This window comes from Rhinolophus sinicus, linkage group LG02 (assembly GCF_036562045.2).
Source record: "Rhinolophus sinicus isolate RSC01 linkage group LG02, ASM3656204v1, whole genome shotgun sequence".
Taxonomy (NCBI): domain Eukaryota; kingdom Metazoa; phylum Chordata; class Mammalia; order Chiroptera; family Rhinolophidae; genus Rhinolophus; species Rhinolophus sinicus.
The window spans coordinates 181,608,357-181,633,817 of record NC_133752.1 but is presented as its reverse complement, the minus strand read 5'-3'; the positions used below and the strand labels follow the sequence as shown (position 1 = coordinate 181,633,817).

Below are 25,461 nucleotides of genomic sequence, written 5' to 3'. Positions count from 1 at the left end.
TTTGCAGTAATTCTAAAAGAAATAAAAATCTCAGAGAGGTTCATTTTGACATAGCACGGTAAAGAAGGAGAATCATTATTCTCCAAACACTGTAAAGCTTTCAATCAGAAACATTTATTTGTGCTACGAGTGAAGAAGAAAGGGAATGGGAAAGGAAGAAAAGAAAAGGAAAAAGGGAACCTGTAGTGAGTTCTGCTACAAGCTATAGTTAAAGCTTTGCATTTCCTGGTGTCTTTTGAAACGTAAAATTTCACAACAAATGGCTCTGTAACGTATAACCAGTATGAAGATTCAATTCAGATCTAAGCACTTTGGTTTGCTTTGGAATCTTGCTATTTTCTGCATTTGTTTTGACGGCTCTCATCATTCAAGATTGACGCTTGGATGGGTGTGTAGGAGGGAGCAGCAGCAGCAGGCTTACAGCTTGCAGACAAAAAAAAAAAAAATCTGCCTTATCTGATGGCTATTATTGAAAATGCGAGGTGTAGCCTGGGCTGGGTAATGAAGGGGAGCGAGCGAGGGGGAGCACGGCGCACGGAGCTGCATACTGATGCGTGTAGGAGTACTTGATAAAAAGACTTCTGGCTGCTGGCCGTGCCTCGCTCATTGTGGAGTACTCCAACAGTCACAGAACGCAGCCCAGCCTAAGCTGACAGCTTGCTATGCCTTCTTCTGCTGCCTGGTGTTGGTGGCTGTCTGACGTACTGGTCGGTAGTAAAGATTAATATGTAAGAAAATGTGGAGCTAGGATCAAGTCATACTCCACAGCCTGCCTGGCAAACTATGTTTTACTTCTGACTTTGCTCTCTCGCTGAGAACATTCATCTGTCAAGCTGGCGGGCTCCTTTGATAGCAACTTTCCCAGGAGCATGATGTGGCAATGCCACCTCTCAGCCCAGGACTACCGCTATTACCCCGTGGACGGCTACTCCCTGCTTAAACGCTTCCCTCTTCATCCTCTTACAGGACCCAGATGCCCTGTCCAAACAGTGGGACAATGGTTGGAAAGCATTGGGCTACCTCAGTACGAGAACCACCTGATGGCTAATGGATTTGACAATGTGCAGTTTATGGTAAGACGCTCTCTGTGTCCACAGAGCTGCCTTTTGTCTGTCTTTGCTTCTTATGTGTCTTACATGGCTCAGAGGCAGCCTGATTTGCACGAAAACCGGTCAATTTTATATGTGTAACTGCCTCCGACCTTAGGACTGAACTTGCTATGTACATGTATCCACTTGCTAAAAAATGAGATCTGTGGGCATCCATGTACATATGTATTATGTGAATGAACCGGTGCGAGTACTATTTATAGGCAGTGAAAGAAGATGAACATTTACAGTCTCCCTGTCATTCTCTGTGATTTTTATAAATTTGTAATCTCGGAATACTCAGTTTGATTATCGCACTCTTCAGTTAATTCTAGATTCCTAAAACATATTATTTCGCTTGAACAGCAGCAGGTAGTGATTAATTAGACAATCTGTGATGTTTACCATAGGAAGATCATTTTTTTCCCCCTGATAATTGTTCGATAAGCAGTTTAGATTGTTTGGACAACCTCTAGTTTGTTAGCAAACTGCTTTAGATGGTCAGTTATGAAGAGGGTTCACTTATGCATGCTGATGGAAGAGCATCAAAGTCTTGTTTATTACTTTAGGTAGAAAACAAACACTTCCATCAATGAACTGTCAATATTTAGAAAGAGGCTAAGGGACTGAGTACATTCACATGCTTCTGAATTCTGGTCTGCATGCGAACTTCTCACTGTGTTGACTCCGAGAGGCAGGAGGATGGGGAGATGTGCAGACCCAGAACACAGCTTTCTAATCATTTACATACCTCCCCCAGTGCTCATCAGTTTCCCTTGTTAAGCGACGTCACTGTCCTTATTAATGTTCCTTGTTTTTAAGGTCCCATCACACGTATTACTGATCCCTAAATTTAGAGAGAGCCCCATAACCTAGGCATGTAGCACACAAATAGCTTGTAGAAATAGTTAATAGCTATTTCTAAGTACTAGAAATCCCGGGGCTGACACCTGAAGCTTTTTAATACCAGAACTGATAACAAAACACTGGGAGCTAGTCATGTCTTTTTATCTCCATTTGAGATCATTTTTCTCCAAGCTGACTTGTAAATTTGAAAATTTCTCAAATTGTGGAACGTCTGCCTCTTCTCCAAAAATGTGTATGCCCCATGAGTTGTTTTTTTTCCCAAAGAAGCTACATAAATGTATTAAGACATATGAGCTCTAAGTAATTGTATACATAGAACTCTTTATGAATCTATTTTGTTTACAATGAGATATGCAGCTACTGGTATTTTTCTCATGTTTAAGAATACCATTACTGATTAGACAGACAAGATATTGTAGATATTGAAATAGGAAAAGAGTGAAATTTCTTCCATTGCTATGAAAGTCTTAGGACACTGAGCAGATTTAGGACAGAATTAGGACACTAAACATAGGATACCACAAAGTAGAGGAACTATCAAAACAGAATGAAAATCGTTATTTATGTTTACTGCACATTTTGATAGGTATTCTTTCTCCCTATCTTCACTTGAGATAAGACTCTCATTTCTCATTTCTATTCCTCAAACCCTTGTCTAAATTTATTCTGGTCCCATGAGAAGTTAGGTAGGTTTTTGGATTCTCTAGACTATTTGGCTGCTTTGAAAGATTTTAATTCAGCATAATTTTCCTCTGAATGTTAAACACTTTTGAGTAAATATAATCCCTATTTGAAAGCCTGGAACTGAAAGGTTAATCAAACAGGTTTTGAATAAGCATTTGGAGATCTTAAAAAAAAAAATACTCCTGAATGAAATATGTATAAGCACTCCAAAATGTATCTGGGAGGTAAAAATCCTGTACTTATGTGACAAAACCAAGGTCTGATCTTCTCCGTAGGTTATTGTCTTTTTTCAATTCCAAGTATTGTATATAATTTTCCAGAAATTAAGAAAACATAGTTAATTCACATGAGTCAAATACTTTTCTCATAAGACAGAATCAATATTTAAAACTTTGAATTTTCATTTAGAGGAATTAGTTAATTATGAAAATGAAGCAAGTCATAAAATGGTGTCATCAATTATTGCTTTCTATACTGCGGTACACCATTTATTTGTTACTAGTATCATAAAAAAACAATTTCTACCTTTATAAAAATGTTTATTAATCTCCATAATCTAATTTATTTCATTACAAACTCAGTTGAAACACTAGTATGATCAGCCCACTTTAAGAAACAGATTTCACTAATGTGGTGAAAAATCGGCTAGACCTGCTTAGTCTCCACTCGGTATCATATTCTAGCTTTTGTTTTTCTTGAAGCATATTCTGACCTGCATTTATTCATCCTGTTGCCTAAGCAACAAGCACCATACTCCCATAACTATAATGTAGTACAGGTCTTATTAGCTTTTTAGAACAAGACAGTAGAAACATCAAAAGGACATAATTAATGTTAGTTGAAACATCATGGTAGTACATATATGCATAGATACACTTTATTTCAGAAACACTCTCAAGAGTTAATTTTTCATTTAATAACTATCCATTAATGAATGGGAGTTTTAAAGGATCCATATAAGTAACTTTCAAAGTGTTTACTGATACCTTTAACAAATTTTTCTTTGCTAACTCTGTTTGAAATCCTCTCACACATAAACACACTATATGATGGTTTATCCACACTGCTGTGATTAACTTTAATAAAGATTCCTTACATCAATTCCTAGACATGGTTAGAAAAGAAGGACACCCCTCTCCCCTTCATTTTTAAATATCTATAAGTTGTTGCTTCTCCTTTGGTCTCTTAATACTCATCCTTGATTTTACTGATGCGTGAAATTTTTTCAATATCTGAAAGTTAAAAATTCTAAACTTTTTCTTTATGCGTCTGGTTCTGGTTTGTAGAATAGTTGTGCACACAGTTTTGACCCTTCCGTATCCTTAAATATATAAAACAAATGGAAATTGGTAAATCAATAAATAGCTACAAAAGTACATTAGGTTACCTAAGACTTTGGGAAAGTCAGATCTATGTTGTAATCATAAGTCCCTTCAACACAGAGCCCTTTGAAGACTTACCCAGGCCCCACTCTACCTGTCCATCCCCTCGGAAGTCATCCATCAGCTCCCTCCTCGTTAGGCATGTCTACCTCCCTGCTACTCACTAGCCTCTGGAAATGCTGTGGTCCTCTGACATCCCACCTATTTTCCCCAAGTTTGCAACATATAGCATATGTCTAAGTTTCAAAGCTCCTTTTTTTGTTCACCAAGGAGTTTAGGTGTGAAGTCTACTATACAAAATGCATATGCTTCTTTGCTTTTTATTATACATATTTGGACCATTATCTCTTTTTTCCAAGTCTGACGACTACTTCCTAAATTTTAAGTCTCAAACTATCTATTCTTGTCCTGATGACTGCTCGTTTGTACTCTTCCGCCATCCTTTCCTGGACAGCTATTTCCTTTCCTTCCCCCTGTCTTTTATCCTCAATATTTGCCTTGTTTGTGTAGCTTTCCTTCACAACACCAGTCCTCAGCAGCCTCTCTTTTCTCAGAACTCATGTGATGGTTGTATTTGGTCTGAAAAATTACACTTGGCGTGTCATTAATCATTCTCTAGAATTAAGAGTTAAATTTGCACTTATATGTATCTTGTCTCCCCATCTAGACTGGAAGCTCCTCAAGTCCAAGTTCTGTGTATTCAATTTCCTTGCCTTTCTCACAACTCCTAGAATAATGCTATGTACGCAGAAATCACCCATAAACACTGGAAGCACAGCAGAGTGTTGTAGATGGACCTCCAGGCTCATTTTTAATGTGGAAGCCTTGTTTTGCCAGGGGGAACGCGGAGCACTCGTACCCTACATTCATTCATGCCACCAGTACTCCTGAAACATTTTTTATGTGCTAGCGACAGTGTTAATTATGAGGGATGTAACAGTGAACAATACGGGATCCTTGACCTCAAGCATCAGTCCTGCCCTCAGACCCATCATGTTATTTGCATAAACTTTGTACACAAAGTTTGTACATAAACTTCATGTGCTCACACACACACTGTATCATGAGGACCTTGCCCCTCCTCCTTCCATGTAATCACTATCCTTTAACATGTTACTTACTAGTAATTGTTTTTCCTGCATCAAATCACAGTAGCCAATGGAAGAAATAAAATCTATCACAGCACGGAGTAAAGGAAGATACTGATAACATCAAAACACTGAGTGTTATGGTAGATTTAAGCTCCAAAGACTGAGTTAAGAAGTTTATATTACTGGGAGGACTGACTCCCAACCTCACTAGGATAACTAGCTGACAGTTATATGTGTAAACTAATCAAAAGGGGAAAGAATGAAATTATACCAACTATTTTTTTTAGCATATGTGTGTTTCTAGCAATTGCCATCTCAATTGACTAGGAATGCTTTGACCATTATTATAATGTTCAAAATACAGCCTTTACAGAGTAAGAAATAAAAATAATACCAGGAGCCCTGTGTGAATTGGCATTTTTGTCCACGTGGGTGAATAGCATTCATACAGGACTTACTGAAGGTCAAAGTGAGTAGTGCCTATTAGATACTGAAGTGGAGCCCCAGAGCTCTTGGAAGTCATTCATTTGAACAAACGATTTGAGCAAGATGGATCTTACAAGTATTTAAATAAAAATTTCCCCCATTTTTGTGGTGCATTTTGCATGCTACTGGATTGACTTCTCTTTTCCTTTTACATAACTTTTCTGTAATAAGAGCACCCTTTGCAGTTGACCTGATAAAAATGACTTTTTAAGTATCTTAGCAACATAGCATGATCCAAGTAAGAAGTTAAACTTGTGAAGCAGAAAAATATATTGCCCCTGTAGGGTAAGAGTAATAACCTCCATGACGATTTCTTGTTGCAAATATTGTTTAAGAACGTTTTATAAAATTATTGCGATTTAAAGGTAGAAGAGAAAAATACCTTCCACCCTCCCTACACCTTCCTGTTTCTGAAACAGGCCAGGCTCTGTGTTGAGTGGGTGGCTTTCTATTGAAAGTACAGCTATAATTTTCCAAATTCATTTAGGCCAGTAGTTACACACCCCCTTTTGGGATGGGAGGAAAAAAGACATCTTTTGTTTTTTCAATTACAGCCATTTAAAATCTATTGGTATCCAAAAGCAAAGCCAGAAGGGACTCATTCTTTATCTGGACAACAGCTTAATTACAAATATAATAGACAAAAGCCTCAAGTGGTGTGAGAGAGAACTAAAGTAAGACTTCTCATTTCCGCTGTCTTGCTTCTGTATGTTTCGGTTTACTCATCTGTAAAATCAATCTAATGAGGATCTGGGAGAAATGTTGTTTGGGCTTGTTATTTAATATTTTGAGCTCTTTAAACTTGCAGGGTATAATATTAGTGCTGGCAGAGCCATTAATTCTCCTTGTAGATCTCATTAGCCTTGGAAGGACACTGATTGCTCATGCAGTAGAGAGTCAGACATGAGGGCAAGTTCAAGGATGGCCACCTTCGAAGAAGGGCTTTTGGAGATAACATTAGCCACAATTCTAATCTTGTGATTCTACGGAGAACCTTTTCTTCCACCTGGAAGTTACTCTGATTACATGTTAAGCATTACAATGCGCTGGCCCATTTTCTAATGCGGTAACTACAACTCCCATCACTAACATGCTCACGTGCATTGTCCTTTAATTTAGTCCTGAGGCATATTTGCATAATTTGATCGCCACTATTGCCTCCAATGGCCAGGTATTGGGAATGAGGACTTTACTTCGTGAATCACAAAATTTGTTAAAACTGCTGAATTAACAGACTCGTTTGAAGAAATTCAGCCACAATCATATTTCTTTGCTTCTTTAAAAGGACAGATCTCTCCAACAAGTGTTCAATGGCTGTGAACTTCATTTTCTCATTCCTAGTCGCCTCCATAACCCCTGTAATCCTGCTTGCTTCACAACTGTTCTGCTGAAATTGTTCTCTTTCAAGTCAGCTGTGACATGCTTCTTGCCAAATCCTACCCCTCCTTTTTTCCCCACTTCATTTCTCTTTTCCCTCTTTACAATGTCTGATTTTTACTACCTACTCCTTATTGAAATGGACTCCCTTATTGATATTTATCTGGGTTCTGTAACATTATACCGCCCTTTCCAATCATTTCTATTCTCCTAACAGTCCTCCTGCCTCTAAATGTGGGTGGTGCTCTGCCTGTCCGTCTGTTAGGGAGATCATTGGTCCTCACAGACCCTCAGCTGTCCCTACTCTCCACCTCTTCACCTGGCTTCCAGTGCTGTCCAATTACTCAGCAAACGTTTCCATACACCTGCATGCATGCATTTCCCATGTTTCCCCGAAACCATCAGCTCTAATGTGTCTTTTGGAGCAAAAATTAATATCAGACCCGGTTATATTATATTATATTATATTATATTATATTATATTATATTATATTATATTATTATATTATATTCCTGGTCTTATAGTAAAATAAAATCAGGTCTTATATTAATTTTTGCTCCAAAAGATGCATTAGAGCTGATGGTACGGTTAGGTCTTATTTTCAGGGAAACACAGTAGCACAGTCCTGGCATAGAATAAATGCCCAACAAATGTTTAAGTATTACTATAGCCAGAGTGATGTTTCTAAAGCACTCATTTGTTTTAGCACTACCCTGCTTAAAATACTTCAATGAGTCTCAGTTAGCTGTGGGAATGCACATTTCCAAAATCCTTAACATGGCTTTCGCATTCAGGATCCCTTATGACCTGCTTGGGCCCAACCTATTTTCCAACCTCATCTGTTACCATTTCCTCTCTGTGCAGTTCTAGAGAATTCTGTTTTTCTTTCCTTGCCTGGCCTCGGCACATGCTGCTCTCTCTGCTGAGAATGGTGTTCCTTCCCCTCTTAACTCCTTTTTATCTTTTAGTTTTTAGCCTAGTTGTCACTTCTATGACCAATATAACTTCCTTTCTGTAGTTCCCTTTCTTACCACTTATCTCATCATGTTACCTGGGTACTTGTCCACCTACCCCCACCACCCATGCCGCACACAAGCACTGGCAAGCTTGCTCTGTAAAGGGCCAGATGGTAAATATTTTAGGCTTGGAAAGCCACATGGTCGCTGTGGCAACTTATTCAACTCTGCTGTTGTAGCGTGAAAGCTGCCATAGACAATACGTAAATGACAGGCATAGCTGTGTTCCAATAATACTTTATTTACAAAACCAGGCAGATTTGGTTCATGGGACATCATTTGCTGCCCTTGCAAACAGGCAGATTTTTAACTCCTTGAGAATTTGAAATATGCTCTGATCCTTTGTATCTTTAGTGCAACCCATGGCTTACATGGGTAGACACAGTAAACATTTGCTGAAAGGAAGAAGGAAGAAAACAAGTAAGGATGAAGGAAAGGAAGAGAAGAAAGAGGAAAAGGTAAAAGGAGTGAGGACATTAGGCAGATGGCTATAGAAAGTTTCCCGAGGCCTGTGTAGTTTGAGGAGAGCCCAGACAATAGCGGAGGATATTTAGCTGTCAAGATCCTAACTTCAGGAGTCTGACAAGAGCTACAGAGGGTGTTTTTGCTCTAGCCAATCAGACTAGAATATATTTTCAGCAAGGGAACTGCACAGGCTCAGGAACTAAAAAAAACACAGCTGCACAGCAAGCCTGTTGTTCCCTCTGTTTGGAATTCCTTTCTCTTCCTCATCACTTAATTGTACAGTGTTGTTCATGACTCAGATGCAGCATCACTTCCTCCAGGAAGGGTTCCCTAATACCGTCCTGTCCTCCGGCCGGCATAACTGCCTCGCTCCGTGCACCCCTGGCCCTCTACTGTATTGCATTGCATTATGTCACGTGTTCAGATGTCTGCCTCCCACCCTAGAAAGGGAATTCCTTAGGGTCACAGATCAGGTCTTATTTATCTTTGTATTCCTAAAGGTAACACAGTACCTGGCATGTAGTAGCATCTTAATACGAATTGGATAGAATTTTAAAATTTTATTCAGTTTCCTGTAAATTGTTCTATGTAGTGCTTACCATATCCCTGTCAGTAAATATTAGTACCCCCATATTTTTAAATGACAAGAATGAGACTCGACAAGGCTAGAACAATAGCCCAGCATCACCTGGATTTCAAAATAGACAGATCAAACAAGGTCTTCAAAGTCCTTGCTCAATATGGTAAGACCGCATTATTTCATCAGTCTGCCCTTCACTCACTTAGCAGAAGTTTATAGAGCCCCTGTTAGATTGTGGACACTGAACAAGAAACTGGCTGTGCTCTCAAAGCACTCCCAGTTTGTCATACTTCTGGTCCTACACTCCTTCTCAGCCTAGGTAACGCTTACTTCAAAATCCCAGCTCACAAGTTCCTTCTGGGGAGGCTTTAACAAATTCTTTGATACTGCTCAACTATCCTTCACTGGCCTCCCATTGCACCCTGTATGTCCTCTATTGGAGCAGGCTTATCATACAGGGCTGAATACTCTGCTTCTTTACCTAACTCCTTCCCCTCAGAGAAAGAACAGTGTAAGGTTCAGTGTTATTTTCCTAGTCACTAGCACATATTAGGTTCTTGTATAGTTTGCTAGGGCTGCCATCACAAAGTACCACAAACTGGGTGGCCTAAACAACAGAAATTTATTGTCTCACAGTTCTGGAGGCTAGAAGTCCAAGTTCAAAGTGTTGGCAAGGTTGATTCCTCTAAGGGACTGAAAGAAGGATCTATATTAGGTCTTTCTCCTTGGCTTGTGGATGGCTGTTTTCTCCTGTGTTTTCACATCACCTTCTCTGTGTGTGTGTCATCTCCAAATTTCCTCTTCTTATAAAGACACCAGTCATATTGGATTAGGGCCCACCCTAATGACATCATTTTAAACTTGTTTACTTCTGTAAAGAACTTATCTCCAAAGAAGTTTACATTCTGGGGGAGGAGGGGTTAGAACTACAGTTTATAAATTGAAGGGAAACACAGTTTAGCCCATAACAGTCGTCAATAAATGTGTGTGCATACGGATCCTTTGTGTATTATCCCTCACGTTGCCAAGCACAGCCCGTAATGATCACACAATGAATACTTGATTAATTGAATTAAACTCAATTTCTACTTGAGGTTTACATGAGATTTAAAATGTTTAAAGAATCTGATGTTACTCTTTCATCAATAATAAGGCACTCTCCCTGGTAACTCATAGTGTTGCACGTGTGGCCCATCGTATACAAGGTCACACTGCTAGTTATTATGAGAACCAGCAAGGCTAAAACTGAGAACTTCCTACCTCTGTAGCCCTATGCTATTTCCATTGTACTTTGCAGCTCTGCTGGTGTCTAAATAAATCACATTTACAGGAAATATTAATTTGTTTGCCATCCTTATGGTTGATAACTATCTATTAGAAGAGCCCCAAGGGAATTGATGATTAGATAAGTAGTGTTTTGTAGGAAAGAAATAAAATATAACCAATATAATAATATGATTACTGTTTATCAGAACTTGTTATATACATTTTTACATATATTACCTCTCCCATAAGTGTTACAAAGTATGTAGTGTTATTCTAGTTTTACAAATAACAAAACTTAGGAAAAGACTAAATATCTGGCCCAAAGCACTCAACTTTGAAACCCAAGTCAATCTGAGTCCAAAGAGGAAAAATATTTTATTGAATATGTTGCTGGGGCAACATTAGGTAGGTAAGCCGAAAAGGTTATGGGTTCTGGACAAACAAACGCAGCATAAGCATTTCTTGTGCTTAGAGGAATGATGACTCAGGAGTACCTCGAGGAGAGGTGAGAGAGAGCAAAAGCCTTGCCTCATGCAGAGGTTAGGCCATCCAGATTCAGGAAACTTCCCGTTAAGCATGGGATGTGAAAATGCAGAGGCACTTTCAGGTCGTCTGTCTTCAGATCATGAGACCTTCTGAGTGGGACTCATTCTGTCCATGCAGGAGATACCGCATCAAACAGGAGCAGTGTTCGTGGAAGAGATGATTTGCCCTTCAGTGTAATCCTTTCTAAGATGTTATGCGTTGTCATTATGAATTACTACCAACTGTTACCCAGAAGAAAACTCAGGCTAGAGAGACATAGACATAGTACCTGACAAGTCATTGCGTGTATGTCTCTGACTTCCTCATCTAGTCAGTGTGTACCAGGCACATCATAAACGCTGGGAAACTCCACTCATTTAAAAGAATATGATCTAAAAGGGTACAGAGAAACAAGAGCCCTTATAGCTCTACTTATAAATTACAGAGGCGTATTAGGAGGAGAGAAAAATACAATGAATAATTAATATAAGTGAATATCAGGTCATTGATTTCTGCCCCTTGAGTCCACAGAATTAAATTTCAGATTGCTAAACTTTTACCTTCTGTCAGACTGAACAAAGATGATTAGGATTCATGTCTGAAGTATTGTGGAACATCTTGGGTTTATAAGCCAGCGTCTGATTAGATGGCTGGAAGGAAGAAGTAGGTTTGTCCTTCCAGAATTTTGAAGGAGATTTTAGAATAAGAGGCCTAGAATGTAAAGTATCTCAGGTTTATTTGACAGGAGTTATATTATACATTCTGTTATCAGAAAGGAGTAATGGTGTAAAGAAGGAACTGAGCATTTAGTATTCATCCGGCCTATACAATTATATAGTCCATCCAGCTGTCTGCCAGCTCAGAACAAGGGAACAGAAACATACAGGCTGGCCAACATCTACTCCAGAAAGCCCTGACTTTTTCAAAAGGAAGCAAGCAAAAGGTCATTCATACCAATTCAATCTGCTGAGGTTAATTAATAACAATGAGGTTATTTTGGGGTTGGGATCTGGATAAAGGGTATGTTATACAGTCAAAAAAATGTAATTTTTTTCTGGTAATTATGATGTGGTGGAAATAAGAATACCGTATTAAATTCTTATTGTACTTTATGGTCTTTAACACTCTTACACATATCTCAATTAATTCGGGACACAAAATAAGTAAGTTCTATTTTCAGTTGTCGCATAAGTGCTGTGACATTAGGTAAGCCTTCTGCTCTGCAGTCTCTCAACAAGCTCAGGTATAACCTGATTTCTTTTTTTTCTTTTTCTTTTTTTAATCCAAATCCCTCCCTTAATCCTGTATCTGCTCTAGATGCTACCTGCTTACTCTTCTTCCCTTCACAACTGGGCTTCTCACAAGAAATGTCTACACTTTTTGGCCTGCCCTTCAACTCAATACAATCAGGCCTTGAAACAGTTAGCCTCTGTCGGCATCCTGAAATCATTTACAAATGGTGATTCATGAACTTCTAATTCCCAAGTCCTTATTTCTTTCTAGTCCTTATTTACTCCATCTTTCCGTGGCCTGTGTTTCTATTGACCACCATCCTTGGCATCTCTCTCCTTGCATCTCCTGCCCCAGTAGCCACCCCTCCTCTGGCTCCTTTATAGACCTCCCTGCCTCTGCCTGTGCCCTAGGATTTAGCCCTTTCCCTCTTCTCTTCTTACTCCACACATTCACCTTAGGTAGCCTCACTTATACTCAACAAAGGCAGAAGTTTTCTACTTCCTGTGTTGTGCTGACCCCTCAAACTCAAAGTGTCCAACAATGGAAAGATCTTTCCCCCAAAACTTGTTTCATGAGAAAGCAATCAATAGGGAAAAATGATGATGAGAGATCAAGTGAGATGAGCCTAGAGTGAGTGGCAGCCACCAGATTTGTCCACATAGAGGCCACTGGAAAACTTGCCAACAGCACATTCAGTAAGAGGAGTAAGAGGCACAGAAGCCACATTGCGTAGAATTGAAGAAGTCTACTCTACGGTAGACATCTCTTGAAAGATGTGTTGCTGAGAATAGGAACACAGAAATAAGCACGTACCTAAAGGGTGATATGGAGGTGAAAGGGAGGATTTTTTAAACAGGAGAGATTGGAGTCATGTTTTGCTACTAAAAGGAATGATCAGGTAGAAAGGGAGATATTGGAGAAGAAAGAGAGATTGACTGAATGAATAAAGGTGAGAGAGTTTGGGATCCAGAAACAAGTGGAGGAATTGTCTTTGATGGAGATGTTCCTATTGTAACAGGAAGGGAGGCAGAGAAGATGATTATTATGATTTTTATATAGGGTGATGAGAATATGGAGGTATATTTCCTCTAATGGTTTCTATTTCCTAGTGAATTATGAGACCACAGTGTGGGAGATTTGAAAATATAGAAGATGTTAAAATGACATTTCAGAAAGTGAGAAACAATTTACCAGGAAAAGGGTGTAGAATTACAGGGCCACATTGAGGGCTCACTTGAGATTTGTAACCATTATGCTCAATAGAAATTGGACAGGTGACTGTAGCCTAAGGCACAGGATTGCTTTCATGGTCCGGCTCCTTCTTCTACTTGGGCTAGGCCCGTAACCTCCATGACATTAGTTTCCCACGTACAAATAGAAGATAATACCACCTGGTTCAGTAGGTTGTGGTGAGAATTAGATTAAGGCTAGCTGTGTGCTTTCAGTAAGCAATGAATCACGGTGGTGACAAGAGTGCTCGTACCATTTAGCTGGCAAGCCATTTTGGAATTACTGACAGCGCAATGATACACAGAAATTGCTACAAGGCTTCATTGCTCCCGCCCTCGTAATACAGTGGATACAAGGAAAGGCTTACATGAATTATGCTAGGAACACCGAAATACCTCAAACCCACCTATCTCAGTGACCTTACCTCCAATAACTCTAAAGGATGTGGGAAAGCTCTGTCACCTTAATTCACTCTAACTCACCGCAGATCTTGACTAATCACCTGCAGTACACTCGAAGAACTGAGCCATTCAGTGTCAGTGGCCATGCAGTGGTACAGGCTGTTGGCAGAATGCCTTGGGATGTCCAAGGCACTAGGTCGCATTTAATGCTTTCTTGAAGAAACATACTCAAGGACGCCCACCTGCTCACAGCAGTCAAGTGTTCCCTTAACTATGGTTGATCACATTGTGATAATTTTATGAGAATATTTGAATACCCAAGAGTCTAGTAGTTTTATCCTCAAGTATAACTAGCCTAAACTTGCATCTAAACTCTAAAGTGTATTAACTCATATGTTCACAAGGATATTTAAAAAACACAGACTATGGAGACTATAGCATTTTAAAATATAAACCTATGTGTTTGAAATCTGCATCTTTTATTCTTTAACATGTGTTGACAATCTCAAGTAGAAAGCAGATAGGCATTTGTGAAGGGGCTCTCAGGAAAATCTTTTTCATGGATTCCAGGGAGATTTGTCCATTCATTCCTAAGGAAACACCTGTTGAGTACATACTATACTTACCAAACTGTGCCAATACTGGTAGAGATTATAGAGAGGCATAATACAAGCTCCTTTTAAAGATCCTGCAGTCTACTCAGGGAGCTAAGACTGGCACACCTAACCACTGAATAGCAAATACACATTCAAATAGCAATGAAGAACAGCAGTGTAAGTGTTTTCATAGCATAGAATCAGTGTCAGAAGCTATGAATTTCTATGAGTCCTGAGAAGCAAGAGATGTTTGTGAGCTGGATTGATCACGGAAGCCTGTCTGGAGGAAGTGGGCGTAGGTAGGATTTGTGTAAACAGTGAAGAATGGGGCCAATGCTATAAGACTGAATGGAAACTTGAACAAAGGTGGTGAGATTGCAATGCATATAGTGTTTGAGGAACAAAAGAGATACTGACCTTGCAGCAATCCTAGCAATCATGTAATGCCTCAGTGAATCAAAGTGTTACCTACCGGTGAAACCATGGTTCAGACACTACCCATGCACCATATGGAAAGAAAGCTTAATGATCCATCACTGTGCCCACATTGACTCACCCAGATGGCAGCACACACGTGCACATCACACATACAGACAGCAAGGGAGGATGGGCAAGAAGACATCTGACCGATTGGCCTTGTTTCCAGATAGTCCTGAAGAAAATGAAGTTGCTTGAGTTACGTTAGATGTTACTCCAAAGAAGCCCAGCTGTCTAAGGGCGAGTATATTGCCTCAAAGCCAACAGCAAATCTGTTTTCAATAGTTTCTTGTCATCTAAAATATCCTCCTATTGTCCAAAACTAAATTTATTCACCCATCATATCCTTTGCTTCTTCAAATATTATATGTCCACTACTCTCAGTTACCAATATCTGAAGAAATCAACCTCATTTTCACCTTGCAACCATTACCACTGCTGAAACACCTGTCAACCTCCTCATCTCTAAAACTCAGCTTGTTGGAAATTTTCTGAGAATTCAAATGAAGAATAATTGTCATAGCTGCCACTTACATGTGCCAGACTTTGTGCTATGCGCCTAAATACAAAGATTGATCATAATGCTGATGATGATAGCAAACACTTATATAGTGCTTATATTCCAGGTACTGTTGTGTTTTACATATATTAACTATTTTAATTATTCTGGAATGAATAATATACCCAGTCCCTCCTCTCATGAAGCTTGCAATCTACTGGAGAAACAAACGTGAAAACAGTCAAATTCCTTCAGCACTAGAACCGATGGGAACTATGATTCAGTGTAGAGTGGAGGCATCAAAATGAGTGACTCAAGCAAGGTTCCATAGAAGAGGTCAGGTTTACACTAACTCTTGATAGACTGGGAAAATTCACAGCCTGACAAAGGCTGAGTGACAGGACAGCCTTTCAGGCAAGTGGAATAGCATGTAATTAGCATACAGAGATATCCAGTAGTTTGTGTCCTGTTGGGGGGCAAGGGGCAAAAATGAAAAGAAGCAATACATAAAACCAGAAAGGTCATCGTGGGCCAGATCAGAGTGTCTATTTTTATTCCAATCCAACTTGGATCTCCAGGGCCCTCTCTCTGTACCTGAACATGGTATGTTTATTTATTTGTCTTTAGATATGTGTGAATCTCTGCTGTCCTTCCCCCTCCACACCCTTAGCCCCTTTTAGTTTGAAGTGCCTTGAAGAAAGGTCACTGCAGGGTCGTCTCTTTCCTTGTCATCTCTACAGACCTTTCCAGTGAGCACTCAGTGTGAGCTGACTGGCTAATCATCAGCCTGTGGTTTGTAGGTGATTATCTGCTGCCTGGCAAGGCCGAGTCCAGAGATGGTCATTGCATTGATGTCAGTGACGACTTCCTGTGTCAGTGACGACTTCCCGTGTCATTGCTGACTCCCGGTGTCAGAGCTCCCATTAGCATTTTGTTGATAGTCGTTCAGAAGACCCTTCTCAGGTCAGGGGAAACAGTGCACTTTAAATAGCTCTAATTAGAGCTTACCATTTTATTAGCAGTCTTCAGATTCAGTCTAGATGCTAAAAATTAAGGCTTCTCTGCTTCCTATTACCCTGCAACCAAGACAATGACCGCAGTAAGTAGGGTGTTCCTCCCTGTGTTCTACAGAGCACTCTTGGAAATGAGAAAGAGGAAGAGGCTTGGCGAATGGAGTAGTGGACACCGATCACTGGTTAATTATTTGATTTATTAACTCACCCTCTTCCAAAAAGGTGGTTTACAGTAGACACAAGGACATTTTAAACAAATACACGCTAGCAAGGTAATTTGAACAGTAGGACTGACAGAAAGGAACACACTTCTTAAAAAGTTTTTAAGTAATACATATAAATTTTTTCAACATCAAAACAACTGTAAAAATAAAACTTAAATGTAAACTATTTTTTGCACTCTTCTCCCCACTCCCAACCCCACTCGCCAGAAGCAAATACCTTAAACGTTTCTGTACTGAGTCCTTGAAGAGATTATCTCCATGTGATATGCATCTTGCCTTAGTTCCCACTTGATCAACGTTAGACATCATTTACTGACATCTTGATATGAGAGATGAGGCTAGAGCTCATTTATGCCATTTTTTCTCTCTCCAACCTGCCCCCATCCCCAGTAGAGTTGCAGACTAAATCTTAGCCCACAAACTCAGGTGATAAGAAATACCACTTTTTAATGTTTTAAATCAGCCTAGTTTTGACTCCATGCCAGTGCTAGCATGAAATTCCACGGCTATCCTATCAGTACTGGCTTCTATTGTCACCCCGTAATCCTAGGGACCCGAGTGTTGCCAGGCAAACAGGGGAACCGTGCTTTGTGGTGGTTCCCGCTGCAGCCCTCAACAACCTGCTGTGGTACCTTGAAGTCCAGTGTTTCTCTGCCTCCCTGCTATGCATGGGGTGTGGGCATGTTTATCAGGGATGAAAACCCCATTCCTGGGCTCCTACTCCCACCCTGATGAGAATGGGTGTCGGTGATGATGGCCACGCACCAGTCACCCAGTTACCTAAGTTAGAAACATGGGAACGATCTTGGTTATTTTTAATAATTGTTTTCTTCCTGTCGTTTCTGATTATTTTTCCTTTCTCTTGCATTTCTGCCTGTATTTTATCCTTAGGTTTTCCACGGTCTCCATCATACCGTCTCTTTCCCTGACCTATGTTTTCCCAGAGACCCCGCCCCCAGTCTTCCTGTCCCAAGTTGCTCTTGTGTTGCTCTTGTTCCCTGGGACTGCCTCACATTCGTCATTCTGGGACTCTCTTCTTCGCACTCCTGGACCAAATCCACCGTTTCTTGGATGTTTTCCTTTCTCTTGATTTGATTTCTCATATTGCTGGAGCACACACTCAAAGAACTATTTTAAAATGAAAAAGCTGAGAAATACAGGAGAGGTGAACTTCTAAGCCCTCGTGAATCTAAAAATGCCTATATTCTGCCCACATGGCTGATTAATATTGTATTTTAGTATGTAGTTCCAGAATGAATCTAATTTTTCTCAGAAGTTGGCATGCATTGCTCCATTGTCGGTAGCAGTGGATATGGTTGTTGAGAAGTCTGACCTTGGTTGCTTTACAGGTGACCTTTTTCTCTCTCTGGAAGTTTTCAGGATCTTCTCTTCATCACTGGTGTCCTGATGTGTCACTAACATGTGACTAAGTAGATTCTTTTTCATCCTGTTCCATACTTGTTCGGCACCTTAAATATAAAGATACATTCTAGGACATTCTCTTTTATTATTTCTTGGCTCATTTCTATCTCTTCATTTTCTCTGTTGCCTTCTTGTAAATTCCTATTAGACAGATACTGGACTTCTTCAGCCATTCTTTAATGTAGTTTGTCCTTTTTCTCACATTTACCATTTCTCTCTATCTTCATCTTTAAACTGATTTTTTTTAAATTTTGGCAACAAAATGCTTAATTTCCCAATGCTCTTCTTCTCTAGTCCTTTTTCATGGCACCCTTTTCTTTTTCCTTGTATGTAACAGTGATTTGAATCTGTCAGGGGTTACCAGTTAGAGGTTAGTTGTTTTACTTTGAAATTCTCTTTATTGAATTATCTCTAGAGTTAGTTTTCCTATCATGCTTTGTTTTTAACTTGTTCCTTCTCAGTCATAATACAGGCTACCATTCCATGACTGGTAGCTTGTGGTTTCCTGTTCAGATTTCAGGAAGAAGCGACAGAAAGCGTAAGCAGAAGCTCTGCTTACATAGGCACATTTTCTTTTTCTTTCCAGACTTCACTTTGTCGTGAGCAAGGTGTCCCTATAATGAGCAGGGTGTCCCAAATACTATAACACTAACTGCTCTAATTGTCTCCAGAAAGGTTTTTCAAGTTTCTTTAGAGAATAAGTATCTGTTTTCTTTTCAGCCTGAGAAGAAGGATAAATGCCGGGTGTGTGTGCGTGTGTGTGTGTGTGTGTGTGTGTGTGTGAGAGAGAGAGAGAGAGAGAGAGAGAGAGAGAGAGAATGAATGCATGTTGGGTGTAGGGAGGCAACTGTGCCATACGTAGACATTTAGTCTGTCCCCATTTTCTGTCCACTTCTCAATCCCTTCCTTTCCGCTACCTCCTTCTCTCAGGCTGAAACCTCTGGGGTTCCAATGAGCAACTTGGGCTCCTTTTTTGACTCAGGGCCACCACTAGCTAAAGCTGCATCCACCTCACTGCACCATTCAATGCTTTTCTGTGCTCTTTCTGACTTCTGGAGATTTATTGAAACTTCTCATCCTTAAATATTTATCTCCAGTTATCTTTGTTGTTGTGAGATCATGAGATTTTTATTCCTTATTTCATTCCTTTTATTCCTATTCCTTTTTCAGATTTTTACTGGGATCTAAGAGGAATCAAGATAAAGCAATGCACTCAATGCACCTCTTGAAAAGGCAGAGTCACACATTCCTACTTTATTCATTAAATGATACCAAATGCGGAAAAAACAGTTATCCCTAAAAAGCAGTAGTAATCTCATCCAACCACAATTCCTAAAAGAGCTCAGTTATGTCTTCCACAGAGAAGTAGCACAGTGCAATGGTTAAAAGGATAGGCTCTGCCTAGACTCCAATTCCAGCCCTGACTTACCACTTACAAGCTGTATTACCTTGGGGACATTTCTTAGTGTCTCGGTACCTCAATGTCCACACATGGAAACAGGCGTAATAACTGCATACGAATCCCATTGGATTCAGGTAAGATTTATGAGTCCATCCATGTAAAGTACTTGGAACAGCAAACTCAAGTGTTAGTCATCATCATTGCTATTATTGTCTCACTGTCAGGACAGGGAGGCATGGAGATGTAGCGTTACTGCAGTATTTCACATCCTTCTTCTAAGATAGCAAAGGTGGCCTAGAGCAAATCGCATTTTAGGCATCTCTGGGTAGGCCAACTATTCTAGCTTTTCTGGCCTTGGAGTCCTGAAGGAAATGATGTCACAGACATTCATTCAAAAAATATTGATGGACTACTACAAGCATGATTGTGGCCATGGAATATTATTTTCATAGCAACCTCTTGAACTATGGGGAGAGAAGAGAATTGAGAGGTTAGGAGACCAGTGGTGTTATGGCTGTATAGGAGAGGAAATGAGTAAATGTCAGAAGAACTTTTTTAAAGCGCAGATGGAGAAGTGATTTGAAGGAAAGGGGTGGTTCCATTTTTGTGATGAATGGGCTAGAACTAAATATTGTTATGACACCATGTACTCAGGTGCATAGTATCATAATACTATCTACTTAGGAGACATGGAAAATTGAAATAAATGCACAAAGACATATAACAATATAACATATAACAATGCACAGTTTTCAGTGAATTTTAACTTCAAATTCCAGCCTTCTGGAATGCTATATTCCTGAACCTCAAACACTGGTTTAAAAAAAAAGCTACCTTACCTACTCTGAGTGGCCAATTCACGGGCTTTATTTTACCCAATCCTCGCAACAACTTTTTGAGGTAGTTATTAATAACTATTTTAACTGATGAGCAAACAAAGGAGAAAACTAAGGCTCAGAGAAGATAAGTAACACATGACTATTAAATAGAGGTGCTTGCTTACAAGCCCAGGTACATTTCCATTACTTTTCTTTTTATACATTATTATTAAGCTCTAAAGCCCCTCTTTTTGCCACCACACTTGTTGCCTTCCACTACTCACCTTTGAAACGAAATTCATTTATTCCCAGTTTCATACCTATTGTCGTAGCCCCTTAGTCCCTATATATAGAATTCTCCATTACTTTGTCTGAAGCTTTCCTCCTAGCTTTATTTTTCTAACCAGTGATTTCCGCTTGCCAATGCACCTTCCCCCATCCTCCCAGGTCCTTCTTTTCTCTTAGGGCTTCTCACCTGGCCTCGTTCTCCCTGCTTTCACTTGGGTGCTCCCCTTTCCCTCATTCTGCAGCCTCCAGAGAGGCCCACATTTCACCTCCTCCTCCCAGCCCCAACACTAGTTGCAGTTCAGCATTTTTGCTTCCTACCAACATTTTCTGTTGCCATGGAAACGGAGAGGCAGTTCTGGAAGGAGGGGGAGTCTTGGAGACAGTCACTGCTGGCCTTGGTGTGGGCGGGAGATGGTAGGCAGCAGGGGGAGGGCGAGCAGGAGGAGGAGAGCCTAGAGAACTCAGGATCGAGCCCAACCAGTTCCTGATGGAGCGAGGGACTTCTCTTTCCCTGGAGGAGATGAGGAGAGGCAGGGGGAGAGCAGCCCAGTGCTGGGCTGGCGTAGCAGCTGCATCTTTCGGATGGTTGAACAGAAGGAGGCTGAGTGGGCGGCCCCCTGTGGTGACGGAGCCTGGTTCCCAGGCTGCTTGTAATCTGTCCTTAATTTGCCACCGAGGAAGTTAACTTTATGTAGCTAAGAAAAAGGAAGGCTCAGGGGAGCCATCATTGCAGGAGATAAATATGTTACCATTAGAAATGAGGTAACAGGATAATTTACAGTCTTAGAAGATGATGAGACAGGAAGAAATGGCCTGTATCTAATGAAAAGTTTAAGCTAAAAATTAGGAATAAAGAGCTTTACAGGAGTGGTTGTGCTGCAAAAACAACTGAGGCAAAATGCAGACCATTTTCACTGGCAGATAATTTAGCCCATGCCTTGAAAAAATGTATCATTTGTGCTTGGCAGAGAAAGTCTGGGGCACTCAAACTTTGTCATGTAATTTGAAGAGTAAGACTTCAGAATATTATGCAATCAGTTTTGTGCAAAGGGGGAGAAATGACTGAGAACTGGAATCAAAGAGTCAGTACGGTAGACCTGGAAGTGAATTTACCATAAGAAGCACTAAGTAAGTTAAGAAAGCAAAACTAGAGGGACTCCTGAAATCCCGTACACTGCAATCACTCATTCTTTAAACCAACAAGTGTTTGCCGAGTGTTTATTGTGTGTCAGGGACGGTACTAGACCATGGAGGTTGGGAGAGCAGATGGGGATGCAGGCGGAAGCATGAAGCAAGGATGAGTGAGCAACAGCCACTGGTTTTCTGGAGCTTGCAGCCGAGGGGAAGAGACAGACTCATGAACAGATCATTACAGTGCCATGTAGCTAGTGTTCAGCACAGAAGCACCGCAAAGGTCTTAACTCTGCCTGTGGGAATCAGGGACTATTTCACAGAAGTCGTCTCTGAACCGGTCCTTAAAGGATGATTTCAAAGGGTCAACAGGTACAGAAACCCAAGGAGAACTTCCGGGCAGAGGAAACAGCAAGTACCAAGAGACGCGAAGACATGACAGTGCAGCGCATGTCCAGAAGATATGTTGCTGGAGGCTCAGTGTGTGTGTCAGGACTGGGAGAGGCGGGGAACAAGGTTAAAGAGATAGGACAGGTCACCAGCCCCTTAAAGGCCATCCTTTGGTGTTTGAACTTAATTCTGAAGAAAATGCTTAGAGTAGCACAGTGTTATGGTAAGATTTGTGTATTAGTACTCTGACTTTGGTGCAGTATGGAGGATGATTGGAGGGAAAAGAAGGAGCGCCTGTTACATGATGTGAGAACATCACTGGCTATTGTGATGGACAGGAGACAGATTCAGAGATACGGATTCGACATGGTAAGATTTGACTTTAGGAGGGAGTGAAACAGAGGAATCCAGGATGGCTGAGGCTTATAACTATGAATTCAGCCTAAGCAAGTAAAAGTTCCTTTTACAAAAATACGTATGCTGCCACCTAATCTGGGTTCACATCTTACTTCTTCAAGAGCTGCAGGAAAAAAAAAAAATCAATTAAAGTTTTACTCTACCAGCTTCCCTAACAAATGGCTCGTGAATATAAGATTAATCTTTTGTGTTTCACAAAGCAGAGTCACATGTTAAGATCTGAAAGTGGAACAAATGGCTGAAGATTATTTTTAAAGTCACTAAGCAAGTGGCAAGGTACACATCAGTGTACCTTGATGTGTCATTTAAACACCTTATATGTACAGTGTCATGTGGCAGACATCATACAATAGAGCGGATAAAACTAGACAATGAATTGCCAAAATTAATACATAACTGAACAGAAGATAAAAATAAGGATTATTACATCCTTCTAAAATTAAGGCTAACTATGATTTCAAATTATATAAGAGACTATTACTTGTTATTTAATCAAATAATAAACACAGGAGTAGAGCTGGGGTGAGCAGTCATCCTACCCGTATGCACTTGGAAGTTTAAAAGTTACACAATTTTCATTTTTGATGCAGCTGTCATTTAAAATCCAAATGTTATACTGAACATCTTTTCCAGTGTCGAGGAGGTGAATAACGATGGATAGTCTAAAGTGGGACAATCAATACCTTTTTGTCAGCTTTTTCCCTTATTTAACCAGGCTGTATAACCTTGTTTTTCTCTGTATCCAAGTTAGGCAGACCCACTGAAGAGTTTTAAACCAGTTTTTGAGTCTCTGTCCAGACTGACAGCAAGGGAATGTGAGGAGAAGAGAGACCTACCTTCCAGCTTCTCTGCTCCCCTTTTCAGTTCCAAATTTGGGCACACCTCCTCCACCTTGCCCCTCAAGATCGAGCCTTGCTCCCCCACTCTTGAGTTCCAGCCACACCTAAAGCAGCAAATATTTAAAGTCTAACCCACTTTCTATGACTACACATGAGACAGTTCTTGCTGCTAAGCGAGCCCTGCATTTCTATCTCAGTTCTAATGACTGTAGTGGGCCCTGTCTCATTCCTGAGCCTCAAAACTGAGGCTTGAGGCTCCACGCTTGAGCTGTGCTCCACCATCCATGTCACATGGCCCATTTCTTCTTATCAGAGGCTTTAGCCAATGGTTTGTTCTGGGCTAAATGACTGAGGCCCTGCTCCCCATCACACTTATTCCCTTCTTCCTGGACCTGTGAGTGTTGCCCAAGCAAGAATCCCCCAGGCCACTGGGAAGGGTGCACCACCCACACGCATGTATTTGAAAGCTTCTTTATTTTAGACTGCCAGTTGGAACTATCTGCTTAAACTGTGCCCTGCTACTGTTGTACTCTACTTGGGTACCCTGCTGTACTCTCAAACTGAAACTCCTCTAGCCACAGCTGCAACTGAATCAGTTCCTTAGCCCTTGTTCCATCACTATAGGAGGAAGGCCCCCTTTCCTGGCCCTAAAGTAGCCCCACCTGCCCCATCTTGCTGCAGTACCTGATCATGCCTAGAAAAATCCAGACATAGGGCATCCTACTCTTTAACCATCCTCCAAGCTTCCAGCCAAAGAGTGACTATGGCTCTGGAACGTTCTGTCTTTTGGCTTTCTCAGTCACCTCCAACTCCATTTCTCCAGATTGCTACCACATGATGCCACTTCCCCTAAGCCTCAGAACTTTTCTTGTTTTCTTGGCCCCTGTCTCTATATTCTCTCTTCCTTCTACCACAAACAGTGGCAGGATTGGATTACTTCCACCCAACAGACTGGAAAATTTCTCAGAATGCCAGACCACATGCTGGTGCTGAGTGGCTGAGAATCAGGTCAGAAAATCAAATGTTGAGAATTTATTTCAACCAATTTGAGAGGAGTGTCCAGATGAACAGACCGGTTCAGGTTTATTGACTGGAATCTCTGCAGCCAAACAGGTTCAAATTAGCCACCAGTGGGCTAAGGGTGCCACCACAATTCTAAGCATACACAGCAGCATTCCAATCAGAAATCATGAAGTTCTTAGGTAAAGGCTTCCTTCCCTTTCATCTGGTCATCTGAATCAGAGTCCTAGGCATGGTCTGTGTCCTGATTCAGCTGAGATAGGACGCTAATGATGCCATCTCTTCATATGATAAGCCACAGCGCTATTTATAGAATGTTAGCATTTGAGCAAGGCTTTTTCAGAATCCAATACAGTATGCAGCTACTGTGTGGCTTGTAACTAATTAGTCCCATGACGCGAGAAACTATTATGTACATTTTACAGATGAAGAAACAGATTCTGAGAGGTTAACGACTTGCCTAAGATCATTCATCCAACTGGTAGAAGAACTGAGAATTTCAACATAGAGGATGTTAGGGTTTAGTTTCTAATGTGTGGTTCAAACATATCATCCTTTATTATACATTTTATATGTGTCTTTTAAAATAAATTGTGCTCATCCTTGTCTTGGCAAAAGAAGATTCAGTTTTATAAAAGGAAGTATGATCCGTGGAGGGAACTGGCAGGCATGGGCAAAAAAGAAAGCCCTCTCAACCGTCTGCTGGTAGAACTACGGCACAGACCAGGAGGCCCAGAAAGCATACAGACTCTGTGGAAGTCATCATCAGGTCTTCAAAGTTGCTAGAGAGAACGGAAGGCCAGCCAAATATTTCCAAGACCCCATGGCCCTTCGTGGAATTGGGTTTGTCCATAGAGCATGGCCAATGAATTCCCTTCAAAGAGGAAAACAGTTCCTTATTGGAGACAACCCTTTCAGAGTGTGTTATGTTCCGTTTAAAGGGAACACCGTACTTGTACAAGTCTTCACTACATCAGGCACCATGTGCTCTTCACTTTTCTGTTCTAGGATTTTTTCCCCCTAGAAACTCGTAGCTAACTGTTTTCTCCTTTTTGAATGCTGATAAATGATAAAAATCTATTTAGATCATTGCTACTATTCCAGAATCTGGAAGCACCAGCATTATTGATGTCAGACTTAAAAAAAAATTTCAGTAAGTGACAGAAGTGCAGAAGTATTTGAGAATGGAATGATGCCAAATAGTGGACTGCTCTAAGATTTGAAATTGCCTCT

At 40.6% G+C, this 25,461-nt stretch overlaps 1 protein-coding gene across 22 annotated transcripts in view; it reads left to right on the top strand.

The window, feature by feature from the left end:
- Window positions 1-25,461, top strand: part of ANKS1B (ankyrin repeat and sterile alpha motif domain containing 1B) — an 891,644-nt gene that overhangs the window by 525,465 nt on the left and 340,718 nt on the right. For 16 of the 22 annotated variants that reach the window (XR_012494067.1, XM_074326203.1, XM_074326202.1 and 13 more), the window contains one exon: window positions 967-1,073. Coding sequence is in view for 21 of the 22 variants with exons in the window: in XM_074326203.1 (XP_074182304.1) it covers window positions 967-1,073 (107 nt within the window). In the remaining variant the exon portion in view is untranslated. Of the gene's footprint in view, window positions 1-482; window positions 1,074-25,461 lie in introns of those variants that run through there. The other 6 variants (XM_019732131.2, XM_019732128.2, XM_019732121.2 and 3 more) reach the window with 6 other exon arrangements.